This window comes from Genypterus blacodes, unplaced genomic scaffold, assembly GCF_046128005.1.
Source record: "Genypterus blacodes isolate CSIRO-AG114 ecotype Tasmania unplaced genomic scaffold, CSIRO-AGI_Gbla_v1 ptg000341l_1, whole genome shotgun sequence".
NCBI classification, from domain to species: domain Eukaryota; kingdom Metazoa; phylum Chordata; class Actinopteri; order Ophidiiformes; family Ophidiidae; genus Genypterus; species Genypterus blacodes.
In genome coordinates, this window is record NW_027467126.1 from 15,001 (window position 1) to 27,175 (window position 12,175).

At 47.6% G+C, this 12,175-nt stretch overlaps 1 protein-coding gene across 3 annotated transcripts in view; it reads right to left on the bottom strand.

The window, feature by feature from the left end:
• nup98 (nucleoporin 98 and 96 precursor) overlaps window positions 1-10,959 on the bottom strand; it is a 17,286-nt gene extending 6,327 nt beyond the window's left edge. Inside the window, exons 1-24 of one of the 3 annotated variants that reach the window (XM_076137915.1) lie at window positions 10,797-10,959; window positions 9,795-9,904; window positions 9,239-9,340; window positions 8,941-9,126; window positions 8,243-8,394; window positions 8,023-8,130; window positions 6,802-6,982; window positions 6,422-6,603; window positions 6,124-6,261; window positions 5,861-5,996; window positions 5,579-5,671; window positions 5,108-5,248; window positions 4,834-4,967; window positions 4,313-4,500; window positions 4,116-4,232; window positions 3,602-3,785; window positions 3,368-3,467; window positions 3,123-3,236; window positions 2,893-3,031; window positions 2,598-2,775; window positions 2,007-2,168; window positions 646-894; window positions 403-535; window positions 1-250 (exon numbers count right to left, since the gene is read on the bottom strand). The exon at window positions 1-250 is cut by the window's left edge and continues 7 nt beyond it. In XM_076137915.1, coding sequence (XP_075994030.1) covers window positions 1-250; window positions 403-535; window positions 646-894; window positions 2,007-2,168; window positions 2,598-2,775; window positions 2,893-3,031; window positions 3,123-3,236; window positions 3,368-3,467; window positions 3,602-3,785; window positions 4,116-4,232; window positions 4,313-4,500; window positions 4,834-4,967; window positions 5,108-5,248; window positions 5,579-5,671; window positions 5,861-5,996; window positions 6,124-6,261; window positions 6,422-6,603; window positions 6,802-6,982; window positions 8,023-8,130; window positions 8,243-8,394; window positions 8,941-9,126; window positions 9,239-9,340; window positions 9,795-9,873 — 3,446 coding nt within the window. In that variant the 5' untranslated portion in view covers window positions 9,874-9,904; window positions 10,797-10,959. Of the gene's footprint in view, window positions 251-402; window positions 536-645; window positions 895-2,006; window positions 2,169-2,597; window positions 2,776-2,892; window positions 3,032-3,122; window positions 3,237-3,367; window positions 3,468-3,601; window positions 3,786-4,115; window positions 4,233-4,312; window positions 4,501-4,833; window positions 4,968-5,107; window positions 5,252-5,578; window positions 5,672-5,860; window positions 5,997-6,123; window positions 6,262-6,421; window positions 6,604-6,801; window positions 6,983-8,022; window positions 8,131-8,242; window positions 8,395-8,940; window positions 9,127-9,238; window positions 9,341-9,794; window positions 9,905-10,252; window positions 10,395-10,796 lie in introns of those variants that run through there. The other 2 variants (XM_076137912.1, XM_076137913.1) reach the window with 2 other exon arrangements.
• Between the last annotated feature and the right edge of the window lie 1,216 nt (window positions 10,960-12,175).

A 12,175-nucleotide genomic window follows, 5' to 3' on the forward strand; every position in this document is an offset into this window, starting at 1 on the left:
TGAGTCACTGAGTCCTCCAGGGCCACAGGGCCCCCCAGCCGGCGGGCCCCCACTGTCCTGATGGAAGGCTCCGGTGCTCGGGCGGGGACCAGGAAGGAGGAGGGGCCGGAACCGGTCCAATGCAACCCGGGACGGGAAGATTCCACCACAGACGCACGAGACAGAGGAGAAAGAGCAGCAGGGGGTTTGGGAGAGTCTGAGAGCTGAGAGAAGAGGGAGGACGTGAAGCGAGTCTGGAGGAGACCACCGACTGCAGAGGAGAAAGAGGAGGAGAGGCGGTCAAGTCTTTGTGCTCAGCGAGGCTAAACAGATCCATGACACAGCGATAACACAGCTCTCATCTTCTCATCAGACTCTAAAATGAAGATGAAGATTTGTTCCTTTAAAGGTTTGTCTCCCTACCAGGCAGGCGGCTCTGAGCTCCAGGCACAATGAGGCGAGGGGAGGAGACGTCTGTAGGAACCTTCATCGCTCTGGGATCCTGGAACATGTCGCCCTCCTCCTCATCCTCCGCGAAGAGAGACGCCTTCATTATCTGACAAAGAAGGAAAAGACTGCACTGACGTTTCATTTCAGCAGGTTTCATTGATTGGCTTCCTGGGTTAGACTTGATGAGCGTGTCTTAAGTGTGTGTGTGCGCAGCACCTGCAGCGTGTGCGGGTTGATCCCCAGTGAGGACGCGATCTGACTGGAGGTGTAGACGGGGTCATACTCAGGGATCAAACCCCCCAGCTGCCCGCCAGCCAGCAGGTCTGACTCGGTGGTCAGCAGGCCGCTCAGCTCCCCGTCTTCTTCTCCTCCCTGCATGCTCTCTGCTGGGAAGCTTTGGGTGATGTCAGCCATGTCGCTGTCCAGCTCGGCCACGCCGCCCGGAACATCAACCACCACAGTGGACTGAAGGCACACACACACACACACACAATACACACCGCATGAATCAGGCTGAACATGAGGTCAAAGGTTAAAAGCTTGTGTAAATACATCCTTTCCTCTTCTAGTTCCACTTTGTGATCACATTCATCCAAGTCAAGAACACAAAAGCTGAGATATAAATGCAGATGTTCTATAGATACAAAGTGCACCAATCAAAGGTTCTTCAGCCTGAGATGACCTCAAGGATTAGGAACACCACAAAGGTTGCGGTTCCATCAGTGCAATGAGCAGGACGACCATCACACCTGCTCCCAGAGCCATCATGTTTCCATGGAAACACCCTCAACAGAATACTGCCCTGATGGCTGCTGGGAAGAACAGGGTGGAAATGACATCACATCTTTCCAACAGATAAGCAGGCGGTGAAGACTCCAGATGAGCTCAACATCTTCTCCCTCACATCACAACCTACTGAGACGTTTCTATCAGACCAGAGGGAGACACTTCTCCACACACACACACACACACACACACACCTGGGACCAAAGCACAGCTCATTGACTTTCTTCTTCCACTACACTTTAATTAAACTCACACAAATTAAAGCTTTATCACGTCTAATGTTTCCCATGATTCAATGTTTTATGGAAGATTGAACCTGGATAAAGATATCAAAAGTAGAAGCATTAAAGTCAGTAAGGAGCAGTTTAGACTCTTCCTTCCAGAGCTACAGCACAAAGGCCCGGCTGCTTCATCCACCTACAGAAGCTCCCACCTGAAGGCCGCATGATGCCGTTGTTCCTCCTTAAAATCTAATCATAAACACCATCAATCAAAAAGAAAGCTTATGTATGTCGCTTCTAAACTCAATCACCAATGTGGCCCAGCCTTCTCTGTGTGACCTTTAACCTCCAGCATGGACAAGAAGGCAGCAACTCTAAGTACAAATCAGACTTTCAACACACACACACATTAAATCCTTTTAATAAACTCAAGTTAAAATGACTAATTACTCCATCTTGACATCCATAATAAGTGAAGTGAGCCTTTAATGGGCTGAGGCTGTATCAGTGAGGATGATGATGAGGATGCTCTGTATTGGGGTGAGTGTGGATGGGCGCAGGCTGCTCTACCTGAGCCTGTGGCGCCACCTGCTCCTGGGAGGGGGGAAGCTGCTGCTGCAGCCTGGAGGCAGGAAGTGAGGCCATGGTCTTCAGCTTCTTGGGGTCTGCTTTAAGAGGGACTTCCTCGTCCTCGTCCGAGTCTTGGAGGCCATATTTGGAGAAGTGGGCGACCTGAAAGACAAAGAGGGGCGGGATCAGTGATGAACAAGCTGAGAGAGCAGCAGAGAGAGCAGCTGTCATATCTGAACAGTGTCTCACTTCAGGGCAGGAAATGACAACAGAGACTTTATCACAGACCTTTATCTACTCCAAAATGTAGATTATTGAGAAACTCATATCAAGCCTCTAATGTAAGAGAACTTGAAGTTTAAAACTGAAAATATCCAATTACCAATAAGAAACAGCTGGCGATGTTTAGAGTTATCATTTACAAAGTTCAACATTGATGGAAAGTCCTTGTCAGCTGTTCTACTTTGAGCCCAGCAGCAGGTTTGCTTTGAGTGTTGCTTTAAAGCCATGCCAGTGTTTGTGAAGGAGATTAAGTAAGAGCTGCAGAGCCTGAACACACACGCTCAAGAAGACCTGGTGGCAGCAGCTCACCTCAAACACCCAGGAGCCCGTCTCGGGTCGGTACTCCAGGAAACGCGCCCCCTGTTTGCGTGAGGCTTTCTCCAGCCGGCCCTCGTAGTTCATGTCAGTCAAACGCTCGGGGCTCCTGATCTGAGTGCAGGACGTTTTGTCATTTGGCCAAACGCCATCCAGAGTCACCTCGGCTCGCCTGACACACACAGACAGAGACACACACACACACACACACACAGAGTCATTCAGGGCAGAGCTGGATTTGTGTGGTTGGTAAGAGTTTTGGTCCCTAACATCGTGTCCTGTCACTCACCGGTTAAGTGCCTCCCCCTCTGCGGGCTTGTTCTTATCATCTGGGTACACGATGACCTCTTTGCGTCTGAAGTGGACAATCTCATCCAGGTTCAACCCCGTCACGTTCACCTCACCGGGGAAAAAGATGGAGCCATAACCTGCAACAACACAGAGCGGTGACGCATCGACCCGACTGCAGATCACAGACATGACGGCCAGAGATGAGATGGAAAGGAGAAAGAGTGTTACCTTTTCTGCCAACAGTCAAGTTCTCCACAATACATTCTCCGTTGTTGTCCACCATCTCTGCTAGCTCCTCCATGGAGGGAATGGTGTAATATCCCACACGGCTCAGCACGATGCCTGAAACACACACACACACACACACACATTATATCCACCTGACCCTCCAGGTGGGCACTCTAGGCTGCTCCATGGTGCAGCCTGCATCATTTCAATGTGAAGGCTTCCTGTACAGGGAAACAATGGCTGACCTGCTGGGTGAGGAGAGTGCTGAGTCTCCTGCTGTTCCTCCTCTCGCTCCTCCTGCAGAGACTCTTCACCAAGAGACGCCGACACGTCCTCACTGCTCAGCTGAGGGGAAAGAAAAATCACAACAAAGACTTAGTGATTTGCACTTACTTGCTATGTTTAACATGAGTCGGTTTAAAAGAGTCCATCCCTTCATTCTGTACATTGATTGGACTCAATATAAAGTCTCAAACTACCTCCAGGCCGTTCCTGGCTGGTTTGTGGATGTTGAGGTCGGTGATGGTGTCCTGCAGGCTGACCTGAGCACGGCCCTGTGGGATGGGCTTGGCGATGGGGTTGACATAAAACTGTGTGACCTCGGGGTCCTCATCGCTTGGTTGGCTGCCCGGCATCTCCCTGACCTCCTCCTCTTCCATATGGCTGCAAGCAGAAAATAATTGTTCACACTCAGACAACTATGAACTCTTAATATCAACCTGACAACTCTACCTTTTTCTCAACAAAAGATAACAAGCTATGTGCTGATGTTTAAGGAGGCATCTGCATGTGTGTGTGTGTGTGTGTGTGTGTGTGGATTTGGTGCATTTAATGTACAACACCTGTATGAATGCTTCTTTGTTAGGGAGGAGGTGAGAGTCTGAGGGCAGCAGCACCAAGCATGTGATAGAATATCTGTGTGTGTGTGTGTGTGTGTGTGTGTGTGTGTGTGTGTGTGTGTGTGTGTGTGTGTGTGTGTGTGTGTGTCCTGACCCATGTCCGTTCTGTGGATACTCCGAGGGTGAGGCGAGGTCGTCCGTCTCCTTGCTGACTGGACTGTTATACTGACTGCTCTTCAGGTTCTTCAGTACCAGCTTTTTGATGTTCTTCCTGTAAACCAAACACACAGAGCTGAAGACTTCAGACTCTCCTGTGCTCTTCACACAGATGAGCCTCGAGTGGACGGGCACCTGGGGATGAAGGCTCCTTTGATGAGTGACGGCTCATCATCATCCAGAAAGTCAAAAAGCTGTGACTTTGAGGCGCCCGATGACGTCAGCGCTTTAGGACGAACCCGGGTGGCAGGACGTGGGGTCAACTTGTAATGGGTGGGCGTGGTCAGAGCCTTCTGAGCTGTGGGATTGGTTGGTTTGAGACGCTGTAAGATAAAGCAAAACTATGATTGGATCACTTTATTTCCCATCAATAAACATCAGTCAGAAAACAAATGGGAGATTTGTTTAAGGTTCTACAAACTCATACAAAGAATGAACATGTCCGTTTCTATTCTTCTAAAATCTCAGAGTAAACCACTCTTTTCTTTTAAGGACATTCGTGCCTTGATATTTCTCCTCCCTCCTTAAATGTTTTTTTCTTTTGACTCTCAAGGGACTATAATGACAATGATGAAGATCATGGAGATTAACCATATTCATCCAACAAAGTCCATGGCAGCAGGCATGAGCGACCTTTTGCATGTGCATCAGCTCACCTCCTCCTTCTTCTTGGGGTCAGGCAGCGGGTTTCTGAAGAGCGGAGAGTCTCCGTACGGTGAATACATGAGGGCGTTAAGCTGCTGCTGCAGGATCACCTGCTGGGTGGCCGCTGCGTTGGGGTCAGTGAGAGCTGGAGTGAAAAGCAAAAGGTGACGCATGCAGGGAAACTCTCACAAAGCAGCCAAAAACACAACCCACATGTTGATTATTCACAAGTCACAGAAACAGGAATGATTAGAGGTTTGCTCCTCTGCGCCCCCTGCTGCTCACCAACAGGTTGTTGTGCCGCTCCAAATCCCAGGCTGCTGGTTCCGCTGTTGAAACCGGTTGCTCCAAACGTTCCCATTGTTCCCAGTGTGGTGCCAAGTTTGTTCTGGTTGTTCCCAAACAAAGACGTCTGCCCAGTGCCCACTGCTGAACACACACACACACGCGGCTGCATCTTCATCCATAGGAAAGTTTTAAGCAAGCAACAAAACCACACAGATGATGATGATGATGATGATGATGATGATGAGCCATCAGTCCCTCCAGTTCTTAGTGATTCTACCATCATGATATTCAATGCAAAATAAACAGTAAATAACAAAGCAAGCGTTTATCAAGTGCACTGCAACCTCAACTTTTTATTTTAACCAGTGCAGTGATGGAAACCTGTGACTCTCACTCAGCCCTCAGTGTGTAGCCTGGTTCTGGCCCAGTATCATTATGGTGTTCTTAATGCTTTGGATCCTCTGGTACCTGTTCCAAATCCAGCTCCCAGTCCAGTCCCCAGTCCTCCGGCGGCTGCCTTGTTCCCGAACAGACCGGCCCCAGCAGGGTTTGCACCAAAACCTACAACGAGTCACATGCAAAGAGAATTCACAAGCTGCAGAAAGACCGGAAACTTCTCCTTAACCTAACACAAGTAAGAAACACTGTGTGTATGCCGTGCACGTGTTTGACCTGAAACATGGTCTTCGGATTCACATGCATCCATCAGCATTCTAAACCTCAGGGTTGGGAAGTGTGGGCGGGGCTTACCAAAGGTGGAGGTGTTGGTTCCTGTTCCTAGTGTGAGCGCCGGTTTGTTTCCAAAGAGTCCAGTGCCAGTGCCAAATGAGGGGGCACTTGTGGTGGTGGCACCAAAACCTGCCGTCTTATTACCGAATAAACTGGGCTTTAAAAAACAACACACACACAACACAACATTTAAACCTGCACTATAGTGAATCACCAACACTTCTTTTACCGTCTTTCCAGTAAAAGAAACACACACACACACACACACACACACACACACACACCTGTGTTCCCACATTTCCAAAGCCGGCGTTGGTTGGTCCAAACAGACTGGTGCCTGTTCCAAAACCTGTGGCCGTGCTGGTCTGAGCCGCACCAAACAACCCGCCTGACTGAGACGCAGCCGTGTTCCCAAACAAACCCTGAGCGAGGCAAAGTTTCAATAAGAAGAGAAAAAAGCAAAAAGGCAAACTCAAGTCTAGGAGAAAAAGGAGCTGCAGGTCTCCAACAACAAATGTAGCTTTGCATTAAGGACTGGCCTGGTGCCTTTCAACCTGTGATTAGAGGCAGACAGAGTCTCACCATGCTGCTGGTGTTGGCCTGGCCCATGGTGTTGGTGTTTCCAAAAGAGAACCCGGTGCTCTGCGCAGTGGTGGTCTGACCAAAGGGCTTGAAGAGGCTGTTGGCCTGCTGCTGCTGTGGGGTGGGCTGGCCGAACAGGCCGCCGGTGGCTGCTCCAAAACCACCGGTGCCTGGGAGAGTAGCTACAGTTGGGATAAAACACATTACACATCAAGCTGCTGTGCTCATCAGTTTAGACAGTGTTGTAAGTACTCCACGTTTATTGAACAGCAGGTAACTATAGCAACAGTCCTGATTTTTTCTACATCACCAGGAAACTAATCAGCTGTGCAGGATAGTAGCTCAACACTCAATCAGCCAGGCCTTTCATCCCAACTCACTGGCTCCAAAGGTGGTCTTGGCCTGTCCGAAGGAGAAGCCGGCATTGGGGGCCGAGGCGCCGAACAGCCCGGTGGAGGCGCTGGACGTGGCCGTGGCCGGGCCGAACAGACCGCCTGTGCTGGCGGCCATTGGGTTGGACGGACCCTTCCTCCCCGCCTGGTAGTCCTCCAGCCTCAACTCCTACAACACACAACAAAGACCATCAGACACTGAGAGCAAAGCCATTATGTTGGAAAACAAACAGAAATAAGAGCTGAAGGGATTTGGATAAACCTTGGTAGTGGTTCTGGTCAGGACCGTTGGGATCAATGAGTTCACCTTTCAACATGTAACCCTGACAACATGTAACCCTGACAATTATAACTAATACTTCCAGTTCACTTAAAATCTCTTCGTTGTGAGATGCGACACAGAGAACTGACATATGTCTGATTGTGGAGGTCTCCCTGCTGAAGCAGCAGCATTGTTCTCTGGCTCTCCTGGACCAGTGACCCAAAGCAGCTGGGCTGTGTGAAGCCGGACACACACTCTGGTTTGTTGCCCACATGTTCACAGCACTGACTAGAATCATAAATCGTTGCAGTTAGACGTCTTCTTCCTCTTCAGCGAAGACGAGTCACTTCTGGACTAAGCCTGACAAAACAGCTCACTTTCCTTTGTTTAATTAGAAAACATTCAATTACAAATTCATACCTACAGTCAAAAAACTGTGTTGCTTCCAAAGCTTCTTCCAACAGTGTCAGACTCTAAAGCTGCTTAAATAAACAACAGTGATGTCATCAAACGTACAACACTGATGTCATCCAAACTGAGTTACAACTGTGACGTCATCCAAACTAACAAAATTATAATAGTGATGTCATCCAAACTAACAAGTTACACTGATGTCATACTTATACATTATAAATCTACTTCCTGTTTTGCCACACATCACAGGGGGGAGATTTAGCCTCTCAAACATTCAGGGGGGATATTTCTATTTATTTTCAACCATTTATGTTGAAACCCTCTGATGAACATTCAGGGGAACAGGTTTCTTCATATTCTCAATCCATGATTTCTATGTTCTAATGTTGGAATAAGCCCGTTCATATTTCCCCTCAGTCCATTAGATTACTATCAACAACAACAAGTTGCCGACATTGAATCAGATCAGCACCAACACCATCTTATGAATATTCCCGTCCCTCTGTCGTCTCCATGCGTGTGTGTGAACTCACCTCCAGAGATTTGTTCTCATACTCCTTCATGGCTGTGATGCACTGGTGCTTGGTGTTGATGCTTGTGGTCACACCTGCTTTCACCATGGTGTCACTTCCTGTTGGAGGCTGAGCAGAAACAAAAAAACAAAGCGGTAAACAAAAGGAAGCTAAAGAAAAGATCAAAACTGAAAATGAGCTCAAACTCCAAGTGTTCATTTGCTGCAGCACATTTACTCACGATGAACTTTACGATGGTTCCTGGCTGCTGCTGCTGTGCAGCAGAGAACCCGGAACCTCCGAACAGGGAGTTTGAAGTCCCGCCGAAGGGGTTGGAGGCGGTGTTGGTTGAGCCAAACAGCCCGCCACTGCTGGTGCTCGTCCCAAAACCGGCTGAAGAAGAAAAAGGGTTCATAGGAGTCAGTGTAAGGTGTTGAACATGGAACATCTTTACAAAGGTGACAATATTGATAGTAACAAAATCAAAGCATCCTTTGGTTTTGGTTCCCATTAAGGGCTCAGTGTGCTTCAGCTTCACTATCCCATCTGACTTGGTTAGAGACCAGGTTTCATGTACTGCTGCGTTTATTGTTACGATTCAGGGACAAACTGGGCCTAAACGCACAAACAGAGGCCGAATTCAACCGTCCAGCCTTTTTCTCTTTGCCCTGTGGATCACCAGCATTCATTCATTCATTAAATAAAGCTGCTGGGTGGTTGAATGAAACACAGAGCGTCTACAGCTGGGACGGATCTCATCACAAGGCAATAACATATGCAGACAGTGACCACTCAAGAGGCTTGGGCTCTGCTTCTACACTGCCTCAAAATACATCTGTTCAATGATTATCCCTGTGTGGAAATAAGGTTATTGATCCAGTCAGTCTGGCAGGTGTTGACACCGTGAAGTCAACATCAACAAGTAGGCAGGATGCTCACTTCCAAAGGAGGTGGGTTTGTTTGCTCCAAAGGCATTGTTCTGCTGGGAGAAGAGTCCGCTGACGGTGGCGGTGCCGGTGCTGCCAAACAGGCTGGTGGAAGTGCCAGTGGTAGCACCAAAACCAAAGCCGGTGCCGGTAGCAGAAGCTGCCGGCTGATTGAACGTTGTTGCCCCAAATAGGCCGCCTGGGCGAGAGAGGAGATCAGGTCAAACAGGTGTAAAAGTAGAGGAGGCTCAGAAACAGACAACATTTTGATGCGTCATCCTACATAAGCAGAGAGACGAGAGCAAACAAACCAGGTTTATTCTGTGTGGTACCAAACAGTCCACCAGTGTTGCTGGTTGTCCCAAATGCCGATGCAGATGTCCCAAAGCCTCCAGCCGCCCCAAAGGCGGTGGCTGTAAAGACAGAAGAACGTCATCACAATGTTCAACACCACAGAACCTTTAATAGAACTCTACCAACAAACACCAGTATGGAGATTTTTATGATACAAAATCATCATAATTATATGTCTGGTGATCAATTCATGGGCTCTAAACCCCAGAGCCATGGACATGAAAGCTTCTAAACACCTAAAGGAAACTGAGATCAATATTTCTGGCCGATCTTTGGCCTGGAGACAGCAAAACAATGTGTTGTTCTGTTCAGGAAAATCTCTACAAAGCAGTTTTGGTGTTGAACTAAAGATTAATACATAGAAAAATAAAAAGTCATGAATAAACAATGAGTCAAAACAACAAAGTAACATATTCAACCTCTCATTTAGCCTTAAGTACTTTGGCAAAGGTCAGGTAACACTCAGTATGATCACACAGTATATCTGAGGAGGGGTCCAATCTCCAAACTTACGCTGCTGGCCAAAGGTGGATGAAGTGCTGAACCCCCCCGTCCCTCCACTGAACGGAGAGCCAAAAGACTTGTTGAACATCTTGGCCTGCTAGCAGGGCCGCATACGTTTACTGAGGAGGGACAAAGAACAAACTGCTTACACAGAGTTACATTCTGATGCCAAACTATACCAGATGATTTTACCTGCAAAGGATTTACAGTTTACATTGTTTTAAACCTGACTCGTTTAGAGAACAGAGCAGTTTGAAAATGTCACCAGTGGCTCTGTGAACAACACACAAGCAGTCTGTAAAGAAATACAGTAAGTCAGTGACACACACACAGACACATTGATTTGTACTACTTCACATTTCCATGATATAAACGTAGTTAAATCCCGCTGTAAGGACACTTGTCCCCTCTCTGCCTCCTTCATGACCCCTGACCCTACATGTAACCTTTAACCCGTTCAGTCCCACCTCTGACATGTTTCCGTACCCGGAGACACTTCGATGCCTGTCAGGTTAAACCGAGTGAGCCGAGTCTGACAGCGAGGTGCGGGACGCGGACGACGACAACAACAGCGTCCAGTGACGAAGAGTGACTGGAAGCTCCGAGTCCTGTGGCTCCACGTGCAGCGGGACACACACACACACACACACATACACACACACATACACACATACACACGAGCGCGCGCAGTGTGCGAGTCAGAACCAGACGAGACCAGTTTACAAGTCAACACATCGAAGCTAGCTTGACTCGAGCCACTGGTAGCACGTAAGCTCAGCGCGTCCACTCGCTAACCGGCTCATTAAACAAATAACCAACTATTCGTTAGACTGAATGTGCGAAACAACCGTAAAGTGTCGACATTACGTCAGTGTGTGTGTCGGTAATTCAGCGCTGAAGCTAAGTTAGCCGCCTAGCTCCCCCGCTAAACTGCTCACAACTGCTACGCGAATGTTAGCAAAACAAAAGCGAGAGAGACGAAGGAAAGCCCGCGGGTTAACAAACATTTACCTCTACTGAGGCCGCACTGATGTCCGGTGTGTTTGTTGTCTTTCCTCACAAAGTAACGGCCTCTGCTGTCCGAGCGTTAGCGGGTAAAGTTGTTTAGCTAAACAGCCACATAGCCGCGCAGCTTTAACAACGAGGAGGGAAAAGTGCACAGTAACTGCGTCACTGCGCTGCGTCACGCGTCAGGACCACGCTCTGCCGCGCTGCTGCCCCCTGTCGACCCGGAGAGCACATACACACGGAAGGAGGGGAAGGTGAACAGCTGTTTTGTCTCAGAGGTCTCAGGACTTGACCCCAGGTCACAAGTCACAACACAACCGAGACATCAGCTCCAGTCACCAGCATCTTCTGCCCCAGATAAACCAGAGAGGTGGCCACAGGTTCACAGGTTTAGAGGTTCAGAGGTTCTGGTCCTCAGGTTTACATGTCCGTCTGCATCTGAATGGACTTCTGCCTGATAACCACACTTACCTGTTTTTACGTGGGGGTTTGTTTTCCCTCAGTGTGCGCAAAGGTGCTGCAGTAAGTTAAGTGGGGTTTCTTTTTTTACATTAATTGCAAAAGTGCCAACATAGTACTCTTACATTTAACACTTAAGTACAGTCTAAATTATTATTATTATTATTATTATTAGTAGTAGTAGTAGTAGTAGTATTATTATTATTATTATTATTATTATTATTAATAATCCAAAATACATTTACTTGATACTCAAGTAAATGATCATCGGCCTCTAAATGACTGACTCATCTGTTTTCTCCTGGGTGAATTCTTGAATCAAAGTCATTTCTGAACAGGGAGCTTCTCTGTCAGGAGGTTTTGTATGCACACATAAATATAAGCTAATTATTGATGTTTTATGACAGAGCAGTCCTCAGCTTTTATCTTCTAGCTTCCCAGCAGGTGTTTACTTTGTTTCTTCAGGAGTCACTGATACACTTATGAACCCTCTAAGGCCTCTTTAGTCCATTGGTTTATAATATGGCCACAAATTAATTAAATGTAACACATTGAAATGTACTTTTAAATGAAACAGTTAATGGAATGATTTCCATTAATTCACGGAAAGATATTAAACATTTCTTATTCTCATCTCCTGGTTTGCTGAGAATCTAGCAGCTAAACATTTGGCTGGACATCATTGGTTCATTTCATTGGTTAAAATCAGCAAAGCTACTAACTTAACTACTTGTAGTGGCACGTTGTTGTTGCCTTCCTCTGCACAGATGTGTCACTTCTTGGGGAAGCCTGGCAAACGGGGCGCCCACATCACGAGCACGACGAGACGAGCCAACTCTCCTTTCAATGTTTAATCAGAAAACAAATGACAGGATCCAGCGTACGTTCAGACGTACTTTCTACTGTGCTGTCAAATTGCAACA